Source organism: Gracilinanus agilis, chromosome 3 (assembly GCF_016433145.1).
Source record: "Gracilinanus agilis isolate LMUSP501 chromosome 3, AgileGrace, whole genome shotgun sequence".
NCBI lineage: Eukaryota > Metazoa > Chordata > Mammalia > Didelphimorphia > Didelphidae > Gracilinanus > Gracilinanus agilis.
Window position 1 is genome coordinate 477869611 of NC_058132.1, and position 14332 is coordinate 477883942.

The window sequence follows — 14332 nt, forward strand, 5'->3', positions numbered from 1 at the left end:
CCCCCCAACGTGGAAAGGTAGCGGCCTCACGTGCCGCCCTCACCTGACCATTCCCCCACCGCTGTAGGTGGTTTGGGCAGAGTTTCGGAGGCATCTCTCCGTGCTGCTTCTGCGCCTCCCTCCACCCGCAGCGCTTCTTTTGCTTCCTTTTAAGCCCTATTACAGTCTACTGTTTGCCGGGGGAGGAATTTAATAGCTTTTTTATTTTTTAAGTTAGAGCTTGGGCCCTGCAGCCCAATCATTTCGATAATAATAACAAGCATTTATGTATTGCTTTTGGGTTTGCAAAAATATTTTACCAATATACCATTTTCGTGCTAGAGAACAGTTAACAATAATAAAGAGGCATGTGTGGGAGGTAGCTGCCTTTGTCTCCATTTTACAGATGAGGAAACTGGGACACTTAAATAGTGTCTGAAGCAGGATTTAAATTCTGGTCCTCCTAATTCCAGCTCCTCACCCACCCACTCTTAGCAACTGCACCTTTTAGCTGCTTGAAGATAAAAGGAAGAAGCCATAAATCTTTTTTTTTTTAAACCCTTGTTCTAATTATAAGAAACTTTGCAATTAGGGTTAAGTGACTAGCACAGGATCACCTAGCTAGGAAGTATCTGAGGGCAAAATTGAACCCAGGAACACTCCTCCAACCCCTGCTCTAGACTTGGAGCTCTATTTATCCACTGAGCCATTATAGACCTTTGAAGATTGAGAGAAGAAGCAATTGGATTTTGAGACTTGAGGGAAGGAGCCATCAGATTTTTCTTCTGATTCTTTTCCCACTGATCTTTCATCTTCTAGGTCCCCAGACCTGAGGAAGAACCTACAGACTGAACACTAAAAACCTTGCATCTCCTCACTTGACAATGGGCTTCTTCCCCCAGGCTTTCTCCAACACTGTTGGCCAATAATAAATCCTATCATTTCACTCCTTTGCTCAAAAATCTTCCTTGGTTTCCTATTGACAAACTGAACACTTTGCTTGGATTTCAAGGCTTTCAACCATCCAGTGTTGACTTGTCTTTCTATTATCTCAGATGACTCTCCTCCAAATTCTCTCTGCTACAGCCAAACTAGACTATTTAATATTTAAACATTCCCTTTGCTTTGTCCTACCCCACCAACAAAGCTGCATCTTGGGCTCTGGGGCATGCCTAGCCGTGTTCTCCCTTCCCCCACTGACCTGTTGGATTCCAGTTTATACTTTTGTCAATAATGATTGGTGCTCACCCAACACTTGTTTTCTGCCTTCCTCTAATGCCCACTGAAGGAATAGTGTGTATGTAAGTTATCTGTGTTTGTGCCTTAACTTGTAGATCTTAATGACTTACTTAACAGCACATGTTTCTGCACACGGTAGTTAGGTTGAATTTTCAGTTGTTTTTTAGGCCCAGAATGGGGTGAGAGAATTCCAAGTGTTTAATTTTAACCATTTTAAGGGAGAAAAATTACAGGAAGATTGAAGAAGTCACTTCAATGAAAAGCATGGCCTTTATGATGTGGATATCCCTTATATAAAACCACATGTATGGAGCAGGTACTATGTGGAACGTTTTGTGATATGTGTAGAAGACAGGCTCTGCCTTCAAGGCCTTTCTGAATCAGGGATTCTTAACTTTTTATATTAGTATGGATATTTTTGGCAAATCTGTGAAGCCTGTCTCAGAATAATGTTTTTAAATGAATAAAATACCTAGGATTATAAAAGAAGCCAATTATATTGAAGAACAGTTATAAAAACAAATTAAGTTCAAGGACCTCAAGTGAACAACCTTTTTCTAAACTAATTAGTGTGACATTAGACTGAAGAAAGATTAACCTTTAAGTATCAAATGAGTGAAGCTGGTGGCTCTGTGTAGAGTATATATTTAGTGTATTATCAGGGTTATCATGGGCTAAGTGTATCCTGTGGGCTGTTTAATAATGCCTTTTCTGACTTGTAAAGGCTGGAAACTTCGGGGAGTTCTTCTGTCTTTCCCATCTGCTTTTGTTTCAGTATCCATCCAGAGCTTAGGAGAGGCTTCAAATGAACCTTCATAGAGTTTAGGAAAAGATTCCCATGACCAAGTGTGCTTTATTTTGTTTTGCCTTCTTTGGGGAAGAATTCTTAAATCTGGGCCTCTTGGGATGGGGGGAAATCAACATATCAGTGCAAAGTAAAGAATGGAAACTACCCATTGATATGGATGCTAACTTCATTCAAAAAGGAAAGCCTTTTTTAATACCTAACTTTAAAAATATTGCACACATTTGCTATATTGCATTGGCCAAGGGGAGCACCTAGTTAGCACAGTGTGGTGGACCTGAGTTCAAAGGTTGCCTTAGACACTTCCTAGCTCTGTGACCCTGGGCAAGTCACTTAATCCTGATTGTCCAGCCCTTGCAACTCTTCCCCTTTAAAACTGATCCTAAGACAAGAAGGTAAGAGTAAAGAAAAAAAACAAAAAAAACAAAATTAAAAGAAGCTTGAAGGCTGGTCCTCGGGAGGTCTGAGTATGTTATTGATCCTGTTTTCTCTGAGCAGGGCTTTGTCAGTAAGTCCTGCTGCCCTTCTGCCCTAGGGCCTGCGCTTTGAGGTAGTGCCATCCAGATTTAAGGAGACTCTGGACAAGGCATCCTTTTCTACACCTTATGAATATGCCCTAGAAACAGCCAAGCAGAAGGCCCTGGAAGTGGCCAACCGCATGAATAAGGTAAGGGCTCTTGTTTGTTTCTTGGCTGATTTTATCCTTAGAATTTTAATATGAAGGATGCAGGGTGGCTCCGTGCTGCTGAGTGATTACACCGTTTGTTGGATCGATCACCAGGTTCTGTGTAAGTCAAGTAAAAATTACCTTCTCGGAATTCTTTTCAGTTGTCACTTTTTATGGTTCTGAGCAGACACAGGAATGAGTGTATTATAAGAATTAAAAATCTAAGAGACCATTTCAGCTTTGCTGAATGGTCCTTCTCCCCATCTCACTTTAGTGCATTATTGATAAAGATGTCCCCCCCTAAGAAATGTAATGTGACTATTAGATCCCAGAATTGTGGGGACAGAGTGTGATGTTTGTAAAATACATAGTAAACTTTAAAGTTGTTGAATCATTTTTCAGTCATGTCCAACTCTTCATAACCCCATTTGGGGTTTTCTTGACAAAGAAAGATATTGGAGCAGCTAGTGACTCAGTGGTTTGAGAACCATGCTTAGAGACAAGAGGCCATGGGTTTCAAATGTGGCCTCAGATGTTTACTGTGTATGACCCTGGACAAGTCACTTAACCCCCATTGCCTGGCCCTTACCATTCTTCTCCTTGGAAACCAATATATAGTATTGATTCTAAAATGGAAGAGAAGAGATTTTTTTTTAATTTAAAAAAGATAAGGATTTAAATTTTTTAGTTAAAAAAAAAACTAAAAAACAAAAACATCTAATTTCAAAAAAATTTTAATTTTTACAGAAAGACTTTCGATCTCCAGATGTTGTTATAGGAGCAGACACTATTGTGGTAAGTTTACACACTCTTTGAATGGTTTCCTTTCCTTACTATTCCCCTTTCTTGTTTACTTTGATTCTTGGCAATTTTATCTCATTAAATAGTGTTAGTATTCAGCTTGTGTCCAACCAAATACTTCTTACTTGTGTTGGGAATGTAATTGGTCTTTTTTAAAAAAGTAATTGCTTCCTGACTATAGAAAGTGGGAGAAATAGGTTCATTTAAAGCTTGGAGTTCATTTAGAGTATGGGGGCAGCTAGGTGGCTCAGTGAATTGAGAACCAGGCCTGGAGATGGGAGGTCCTGGGTTCAAATCTGTCCTTAGACACAACTGTTGAGAGGAAGATTAGTTAGTAATTAATTAAATATTAAAGTTGACCTGGCAGGAAGGGCTGGAGCATTCCAAGATGGAATGAAGGAGCAGGAAGTAGTGCCTTGTGCCCTGAGAGAGACTCCATTAGTGGTTGGCACAAACTGTTGTTAGCCCTGGGAGATTTCAGAGTAAAGGACACCCTGCATCCTGATTTCCCTGGGATCCTGAGTGGTGGTGGTTTCTAACAAGTAGACAAGAACTACAGAGCAGCACCAAGGGGAGGAGGAGTTTGGGACCTGGTGGACAGCATCTCAAGCTCACACTCTCTACTTGGATACCTTGGACCACCTTGGCTTTTGGCATCCTGGGATCATCTTTGGATAACCGTGAGCCCCAAAGCCACCCTCAGCCCTTAGCTGTGCTGGTCAAGTCTGGCTGGAACCAGGTTTGAAGCAGCCCTCCCAGTGACTCCATTACTGCTCCTTAATTAATTACTAACTAATCTTCCTCACAATACTTCCTAGCTGTGTAATTCTGGATAGGACAGAAGGTAAGGGTTAAATAAAAAGGAAATGGAAAGGAGAACAAATTGAGATGGAGATTATAAGCAGCAGGAATTATTATTTTATAGGGTCTTCTTGAAATACCTAAGAATTCTACACTATGCCGGTGAAAATCTACCACTTCTTTTATTTATCATGTGATAAAGTTTTTATATAGGGCATCCCAAAAGGTTTAGTGCAGTTTTAGGCATAAGTTGTAGAAATACATTTAATCCAGAATAATCTTTTTCACCAGATAAATGTTACAATTTTACCTTTGTTAATATTTGTCTAGAACAGTGATGGGCAAACTTTTTAAAGAGGGGGCCAAAGGAAAGGAAATGCTCATCTGTCAGTCTGTTTCTAAGGCAACTCTTTCTAAGTTTCAATGTATTATATCCTACTCATTGTATTTGCCAGATTAGGAATAATGTCGTGTGGCTGGATAGAACATTTCAGGGGACCCGCATCTGGCCTGCGGGCCATAGTTTGCCCATCACTGGTCTAGGAGATATATGAGAAATATCTGACCCAATAGAGTTTTGAAAACTCTGGAGGCAGGGGGCAGCTGGGTGACTCGGTAGATTGAGAGCCAGGCCTAGAGACAGGAGGTTCTAGGTTCAAATCTGGCCTCAGACACTTCCTAGCTGTGTGACCCTGGGCAAGTCACTTAACCCCCATTGCCTAGCCCTTACCACTCTTCTGCCCTAGAGCCAATACACTGTATTGACCCCAGGACAGGAGGTAAGGGTTTAAAAAAAAAAAAGAAAAAAGAAAACTCTGGAGGCAAATGAAAATCCTATTCTTGATTCTGTACAAATTTTTTCAGCAAAATCTTTCCCAGGTTTAATGAAGTTTTTTTAGAAGAGGTACTATTTTTAAAAAATGTTTTCTGAACACTTATACCCAGAATACTAAGGTTGATTTGTAATGAATGTTAAAAAGCATTAAAAATAGTTAACTATAAGGGTGAGAAGAGAGTGACTAAAGAAGTAGGAAAATTGCTTATATTGGAATGGGATAATGACAGATGGGGCAATAACCCAACTCATATTTAACTTTTAAAAAAAAATATTAAGGGAAATGATCTTCAGGCTGGGAAGTACAAGCAAAATGCTTAGCTGAAAAATAAAAGCCAAAGAAAATGAAAAGAAAGCACCTAGATGTGTTTAATCAATTTAAGTCACTGGATCCTCATAGATTAAACTAAAATGTTCTGAAAGAATAAATAGTGTAAATGTAACTGTTAAAATGCTTTCAATGGGGACAACAAATGGACAGACAGCAGAAGCTGGAGTCTGGAAGACTTGAGTTTGAATCCAGCCAGATATTATTATTTATGTGACTCTAGGCAAGTCACTTAACTACTGCCTACTTCAGTTTCCTCAGTTGTAAAATGGGAATAATAATAGCACCTACTTTACAAAGGTTCTTGTAAGGAAGTATTTATAAAAGTACATGAAACATCACAGGTACTTAATAAATGTTTATTCTTCTCCCTTTCAAAAAAAAGGGTTTTTTTTAGACCCTTACCTTCTTTCTTAGAATTAATACTAAGTATTAGTTCCAAGGCAGAAGAGTGATAAGGGCTAGGCAGTGGGAATTAAGTGACTTGCCCAGGGTCACACAGGGAGGCAGTGTCTAAGGTCAGATTTGAACCCAGGACTTCCTGTCTCTAGGCCTGGTTCTCAATTCACTGAGCCACCCAGCTGCCCCAATATAGTTTTTATTAGGATAGGGCCACGTTGGCAAAGATGTGTCATGTGCACCCTGGCATGAGCTACTCGGTTCCCCCTCTCCACTTCCTCTGAGGACATTTTTCATATGCCCTACCCCTTTGTTCATGGGCCCAGTGGGAACAATTCCTCCCTCTGCTATCTGGGGTAATGGGGGTGGGGGTCTCTCCGGCAGCTTGAAGGTGCAATTTGGGCTTGCAATTTCTAAAAGGTTCGCCAATGTTGGGATAGGGTCTCTGTGCTTCAGATACAGATCCTCTGGGCCTGAAAAATGTGTCTTCAAAGGTTTAGGGACTAAAAGAAAGAGATGGAGGAGGGCAAAATCCATTAGAAAATGAATTAAGTGCAAACCGTAATTAGAAAGAATGAAGGACTGGGATCTCGTGATATTGTAAAGAAAGAAACAGTAGATATGAAGTAGGAAGCAGTTTTTTAAATTAAGAAGAAGGGCAGCAAGGCGGCTGAGTAGACTGAGAGCCAGCCCTGGTGATGGGAATGTGTGACCTTGGACAAGTCACTTATCCCTGAATGCCTCAGTTTCCTAATCTGTAAAATGAGTTGGAGAAGGAAATGGAAACCATTCCATTATCTTTGCCAAGAAAACCCCAAATGGGATCACCAAGAATCAACAACAATAATTCAGTCACCAGGTATATTGGGCCCCAAGTAGATAGAGCCTATCCAAACTGCCAAGATATCTGACATTGGAACTTTCTTTGAAAAAAGCTTCTACTGCCAGTGAAGATCAAACCTTCTCTGCAATTTTTAATTAAGAAGGGGCAGCTAGAAACCTAAGTCTGGAGGACTTGGGTTTAAATCTGGCCTCACCCACTTCCTAGCAGTGTGTCCCTGGACAAGTCACTTCCCAATTGCCTAGACCTTAATGTTCTTCTGCTTTGGAACCCTGTCAATTCCAAGACAGAAAATAAAGATGAAAAAAAAATTATCCTTAAGAACATTACCTGGGGCACAGAGAAGAGAGGGAAGACTTAAACTAAGGCCTTTCTGATTCTGAGTCTCTGTTGACTATCTTTTGCTGCCTCTCAGAACCCAGGAGATCATTTGTATAATTAATATTCATCCCATTTTACAGAGCAGGAAACTGAGGCTGAGAGGTGGAGTAAATTATTTCAAGACACACTGCTACTAAGCACAGCCAGTGGGATTTGAGCACTGGGCTCCTCTTTCTGAATCTGTTACTCTTTCTAGTGTTTTTCATCTTTGGTTCAATGATTCTGGAGAAAAGTAAAGTGATCTCTATGGTTTTGGGTTATTAGCAGAAGATTATGCCTTTAAACTAACCCTGAGAAAACCCGGTTACTCAGCTTCCATTAAAGCCGTGTTTCTGGCCCCATTCCAGCTGTTCCTCGCCTGCCCTGAATCCTCACCTCATGCTCTGTTGCTAGGCTCAGATTGGACTGGCCAGGGCCTTGTAGCCCTTTTCAGTGGCCGGCAAAGCCTCCCTGCCCCCACTGGTGTGGGCTTCCTCCTTTGGAAGGATGAGGTCTGCCACAGGCCTAGGAACGTTGGGCTTTTGGCCCACTGGAGGAGAAGATCCTCTGGTTTATGTGGGAGCTACGTATGTGTGGCAGGCAGTGCAGCAGTGGCCCGCAGTGGTGAGGGGGCTCATCTGTCCTGGAGGCCTTGGCTGCAGGGAGCAGGAGAGGAGAGAGAGGGATGGAGGAGCCTTTCAGGATCTAGGAGATGCATTTGTAGTATGGAAGGAGTGTCTGAGAGGGAGTGTGAGGATGAGGGAGGGGCTGTGGTTGCTCCAACTGATTGCTCCAACAAGGCTGCTTTATCAGGGGGGGGGGGGGGGGGGAGGGGGGGAAGGCTCTAGGATGCTTTGCTGCCCCTGAGTGATAACTTCTCCCTCTTAGAATCCATACTGTGTATTGGTTCCAAGGCCTAGTGAGGTATGGGCTAGGCAGTTAGGGTTAAGTGACTTGCTCAGGGTCATCCAGCCAGGATGTGTCTGAGGCCAGATTTGAACGCCTCACCCCCGTCTCTAGGCCTGGCTTAGCGGCCACCTCGCTGCTTAAAATTAAATAAAAAAATGTAAAAGAAATTTTAAATAAACCTAGAAGATTTGCAGAGGGCTATAAAGTTTTTGGAGAGCCGCTATGAAGAGTGGGGGGATGCCCTGCTGAAGGAGGCATGGTAGGATTGCCGCCACCAGGAGGGCCCGTGGAGGAGACATAAATGAGCAGTGGTCCAAATCAGAACACCCTCTGTGGTGTCTAAGTCTTTAGCCCCGCCTCTGGCACTTATAAATCATAGTCATCATCTGGACTACTTTGTGGGCGGTACAAGGACCATCCTCTCCGCCTGCATACCTTTACCAGGTGCCTTCTTTGCACTGCTTAGGATACTGAGGCAGAATCAGGCTCACCCCATTTACCTCACAGCTGCCATCCTAGGCTGGGGCGCCATGGGGGAATGTACAGAGGAAGCCTCTGAGGCCAGCCTTGGGCCAGGAGGATGCCCAGCGCCTCTCCTCCCTAGCCTGGGGCTGTGGGACCTAGAACCTGCCTGTAGTAACCCTGGGGAGACTGGCCCAGAGACCTGGACTGGGACAGCTCCCCCTATAGGATATAGTGCGAATGACAGCCAGGAAATGGGAAATGACCAGCTTTACTTCTCTTATCTCTTCCTCCTCTGGCCCTTGTCACCCTTGTCAGTCGGTGGACAGCCAGATCCTGGAGAAGCCAGTCGATAAGCAACACGCCTATAGCATGCTATCAAGGTCAGTAATGGGGGGAGGGGGGAAATCACTTTATAGTATAGTGCTTTCTTGCAACATTGGAGAATTTTCTATTTTGTATCTTAATTTTAAGGCACTAAGTTGAGTTGTGTAGTCATTTTCATAAAACTTCACAAATATTCAGTTAAAAAAAAAAGTTTTAGGAGTAGTTAGGTGGCTCAGTGCATGAAGAGCTAGGCCCAGAAGTAGGAGGTCCTAAGTTCAAATCTGGCCTCAGATACTTCCTAGCTGAGTGACCCTGGACAAGTCACTTGACCTCTAATGCCTAGCCCTTATTGCTCTTCTGCTGTGAAACTAATACACAGTATTGATTCTACAATGGAAGATAAGGTCTTAAAAAAAAGTTTTAGTCACTGTAAAAACCTGAACTTTGGGTTTTTTTATATTTGGTTTTATCTTCATCATTTTCAGTGGTTTTCAAAATAGGTTTCATAATAGGTCATGCCCCATAATCTGGAGGTCAAGGGCAGAAAACAAGAACCACTATTTATGTTATTGATGGTGGTAACCCAGGAAACACCCATCAAAAAATAGAAGTGACCTAAACTATACTGGAAACTTAGAAAGGGGGAGATAGTAAAGCTTGGCATTTCTGATGCTTGATTTCTTTCTGATGCCGTTTAAGAAAAAGGATGCTCAGATGCCAGGTGGTGGTTGCTGGGGCTTACTACAGAGATTGTCCCAAAGAACAGCAGGATGATGTGCCAGGCTGCAGGTGCCTAATGAAAAAAATCCCCTAAATTATAATGCTGACAGCTGGCATCCGTATCAGATCTCAGATCCACAAGGTGCTTTACATGCATTATCAAAGGCAGGTCTCAAGTAGTAGTGCAGGAGTTATCCTATGACATCAAAGTGTAGTACATAGACAATAAGCCTTAGAGCCATCCAGGACTGCCTCTGACATGCTAGCTGATGACTAGGATCAGTTCACTTAAGCCTTTCAGATCCTAAAACTGCCCTTTAAGATTAAATTATAGGAGGGCAGCTAGGTAGCTCAGTGGATTGAGAGCCAGGCTTAGACATGGGAGGTCCTTGGTTCAAAGCTGGCCTCAGACACTCTAGCTGTGTGACCCTGGGCAAGTCACTTGATCCGCATTGTATTAACGTGCTCTTTTTTTTTTTTTAATGACACAGTAGTATTCCATCACAATGATATTCCATAATTGGTCTATCCATTCCCCAATTAATGGGCATCCTCTCAGTTTTCCAGTTCTTCACCATCCCAAAAAGAATGGCTATAGATATCTTGGAACATATGGGTTCTCTTCCTTTTTCTCTGATCTCTTTGGCAAATAGACCCAGCAGCTGGATCTAAGGGTATACATGATTTTATAACTTTCGGGGCATAATTCCAAAATGGTAAGATCTGTTCATAGTTCCATCAACAGTACATTAGTGTCCTCATTTTTCCATATCCTTTTTAACATTTGTCATTTTATCCTTTTATCATTTTAGCCAATCTAATAAGTGTGAGGTAATATCTTAGAATTGTTTTGATTTGCATTTCTCTAATAAGTAGTAATCTAGAGCATTTCTTCCATATACCTTTATATGATTTTGATTTTTTCACCCCAAAAATGTTGGTTCATATCTTTTGTCCATTTATCTATTGAAAGATTGTTCTTATTCTTATAACTCTGACAAAGTTCTCTATATATTTTAGATATGAGACCTCTATTCAAGATACTGTGTATAAACTTTTTCCCCTGATTTTTTGCTTTCCTTCTAATCTTGGTCACATCAGTTTATTTGTATGGAAATTTTAATGTAATAAAAATTAATCCATTTTACATTTCAAAACACACTGTCTCTTGCTCATAAATTTCTCTCCTATCTATAAATCTGATAGCAAACATGTTCCCTGTTCTTATTTGATTATGCTCTCTCCTTTTATATCTAGGCCATATCCATTTTGATTTTGTCTTAAAATGGTGTAAAATATTTGTACCTAGTTTTCAGCCAAACTACTGTCTCAGCAACTTTTACCAAATAGCTCTTATTCGAGGTTCTTATCCCCAAACTTGGATCTTACTTTTGTCCAATACAAGATTACTTATAATATTTTATTACTGTTTCTTTTGTGTCTGTTCTGTTCCAATGATCAGTTTGCTCATCTGTAATATGAGCTGGAGAAAGAAATGATAAACCCTCCAATGTCTTTGCTAGGAAAACCCCAAATGAGGTCCCAAAGAGTCAGGTACAGCAGAAATGACTGAATAACACAAAGAGAGGCCATCTACTATATACCGAGTACTATTTTGGGGGCAACTGAGTGGCTGGGTGGTTAGAGAGCCAGGCCTAGAGATCCTGGGTTCAAATGTGGCCTCAGACACTTCCTGGCTGTGTGACCATGGACAAGTCATTTAATGTCCATTACCTGGCCCAGTGATGGGCAACCTTTAGAGCTTGGTGTGTCAAAATTCGCCAAAAAACCGAGCATAACTTGGGTGGTATGTTGCTTTGAGGAAAAAAAAACATAATTTTGCAATATTTATAGTTTAAATAACATACTTCTTTGAATGCGGCCGTGTGTCATAGAAAATGGCTATGTGTATCAGTGCTGACATGCATGTCATAGGTTCACCATCAGGGACCTTGCCCTTACTGCTCCTCTCCCTTGGCCCTAACACTTTGTATTGGTTCTAAGATGTTATAAGGAAGAGAGGATTTGATCAGGTGAGCAGGGTCTGCAAGGAACAGATGCAGATGCAGGGAAAAGATTCAAGAATGTGGGAGAAAGGGGTGAGATAGTTGACTGGAGTTTGAGCTGGGTCTTTCTCTGGTTTGACCTGGAGGGACTGGTTGCTTATCCTTGGTGACTATTTCTGCTTTGACTTCCCATCCTACCTGTTACCTGATGGTGCTTTGCTGTTGTTGGCTGTATCCACCTGTAATCCTGACCATCTGACCTTCTGATCTACAAGATCAGGTCTGCTTCCTTTCTGGATCCAGACCCTTTCCCTTTGCCCTGCCCTGCCTAACTGCCTAAGACCGGAAATACCATCAAAAGGGGGGTTGGTTTAGTGCAGCTTTAGCTAGAGTAGACCTGGGGATCTTTTAGGTCAGAGAGGCTAGGCTTAGTGTAGGGAATTACTTTGAAGACTTCCTGTGAGGGAACAACTTTAGATCTGGGGTTTTAGTAGAAATAACCACCAAGGATAAGCAACCAGTCCCTCCAGGTCAAACCAGAGAAAGACCCTACTCAAACTCCAGTCAACTGTCTCACCCCCTTCTCCCATATTTTAAAATCTTTTCCCTGCATCTGCATCTGTTCCTTGTAGACCCTGCTCACCTGCTCAAATGCTCTCTTCCTTATAACAAAGACAAAGGTAAATGTGTGTTTTTTTAAATAGTATTTTGCCTTTTGAGAAAAGTAATAGACTTGGAGATTCCCAAACTATTCTATTGATATGCTCTCATGTGGCTTCAGTGATAACTTAGGGAGTGAGACTCCTTAAGTCCCTGCCCCTGGCTTAGCTCTACAGCCATTTGTGAAAGTCTCCTTGCTTCCCCCTTCTTTAAGGTGACTTCAGCTTATAGGTTTATGAATTTTAGACTTGAAGAATAAAATTATGGATTCAAGGGGCAGCTGGGTAACTCAGAGGATAGAGAGCCAAGGCTGGAAATGTGAAGTCCTGGGTTCACATCTGGTCTCAAACTCTTCCTAGCTGGATGACCCTGGGCAAGTCACTTAACCTCCATTGCCTAGCCCAATAATGGTGAACCTATGGCACAGGTACCAAAGATGCCATGGAGAGTGCTCTCTGTGGGCACCCAGCCACCCCACCCCCAGACTTCATTATTAGAAAGGCAGAGGGCCTCTGGTGGAGCTACTCCCCTCCCCCTCTCCACCATGATAATCTTCTTTCCCACCCCCTCCTGCCCAGCAGCACAGGGGGTAAGGTGGGTGGCTCACAGGTGGCAGAGCTGGAGGAGAGCAGAGCACTCGGGCTACTCCCCTCCCCTCCCACTCTCTACACAAGCCTCTCATCACCTGCCCCTCTGCTCAATAGCCCAATGGGAGTGCTTCCCTGCTCCCCATCTGGGGTTGGGAGAGGTGCAGGGCGCACCGGGTACTCAGGCTATTGTGGGGGGCCAGCAGGGCATTTGGTCTAGGGGGTGGGGTGGGTGGGGGCAGATCCTGGCACTCTGTCTCTAAAGGTTCGCCTTTTTTGGCCTAGGCCCTTACCCATCTTCTGCCTTGGAACCGATACTTAGTATCAATTCTAAAACAGAAGTTAACAGTTAAAAAAAATGAAAATAAATTATGTAGCCAATTGACATTCACTAATTGCTTTCCTAATTGATTTATGTTTTTACTTAGGACAAGTGACTAAAAGGATGGAGTAGTTAGAAACCCAGATACTTCAGGGGAGAAATTAAAGTGCAAATTTATGAAATCTAATTGTAGGAATATATGTATTAGGAAACGTTAATTTTTTTTTTTAATGGGCTACTCTGCAGCCATAAAAGAGTTGCTTTTTTCAGGACTTTGGTGTAAAAAAGTGTGACAATCTTTGTCTTATAGGTTAAATGGAAAGGAACACAGTGTGTTTACTGGAGTAGCAATCATTCTTTGCAGTACTAAAGGTAATATTTCCCGGTTTTTTTTTTCATAGGACTATAGATCTTAGTTAACATAATGGATTAAGATATGGCAGAGACCATCAGCTCTCTGATGGGAGAGGAAACTAAGCCACTTGCACAGGGTCACGTTGGAACTCAGAACCTTCATGCCTCCAGGCCTAACACTCCCCTAACTCATCACTATGTGTCTGTGGCCTGCATCTATACCACTTCCCCCTCCCTCCTTATGGGGATGATTCTCAAGTGTGTTGTGGCCCCCCCAGCTCAAGGCCTCTAGGGTGTCCCACACATCATACACACAGCCTCCTACTGGCTGGATCCTCCACAGACTCCCATCCTCTGTGTCTATGCATTGCTGCTGTGAGGACCAGAGAGGTCGCTGTGAGGAGTGTGCCTGTGTCAGGAGGCCCTGGGCCAGTCACTGTTCCCCTCGCCTGTGGCAGGAGCTGCTGAAGGAAATGGAACAACAGGACTTCCCATTTGTTTTCTGCATTTCCTTCCAGTCTGTATCCTCTCATGTGGGCTTGGCTGGCCTCATGGCGCCTCTGGGGCCTCCAGAACAAGTGAACTCAGAGTGAATCATGGGTTATAAATTGGGTTCTGAAGTCATGCTTTACCCACCCAGCCATTTTCCTACTGTTTTACAACTAAACAGATTTTTTTTTTTTTTTGCCCTTGATACACATTGGCAAAATGTGAAGTGGATGAAATGTTTGGTGCCAAGTAATGCTGAAAATCCTAGAAAGAGCACTTACAACAGGCGATAGAGAACTGACAGAAAGACATGACTTCAAGTTCCCTGGCTGTGCAACCCTGGTGAAGTCGCAGCACCTCTCACTGTCCCAGGCAGCTGTCTGAGCCTTTCCCATCAGGGGAGCGGTGTCCTGGACCACAATATCAATATTTTTGGGTCCA

At 42.6% G+C, this 14332-nt stretch overlaps 1 protein-coding gene across 2 annotated transcripts in view; it reads left to right on the plus strand.

The window, feature by feature from the left end:
• Positions 1 to 14332, plus strand: part of ASMTL (acetylserotonin O-methyltransferase like) — a 45702-nt gene that overhangs the window by 5264 nt on the left and 26106 nt on the right. The window contains exons 2-5 of one of the 2 annotated variants that reach the window (XM_044670396.1): positions 2559 to 2690; positions 3438 to 3485; positions 8745 to 8809; positions 13359 to 13420. In XM_044670396.1, the coding sequence (XP_044526331.1) occupies positions 2559 to 2690; positions 3438 to 3485; positions 8745 to 8809; positions 13359 to 13420 (307 nt within the window). The remainder of the gene's footprint in view (positions 1 to 2558; positions 2691 to 3437; positions 3486 to 8744; positions 8810 to 13358; positions 13421 to 14332) is intronic. The other variant, XM_044670397.1, reaches the window with a different exon arrangement.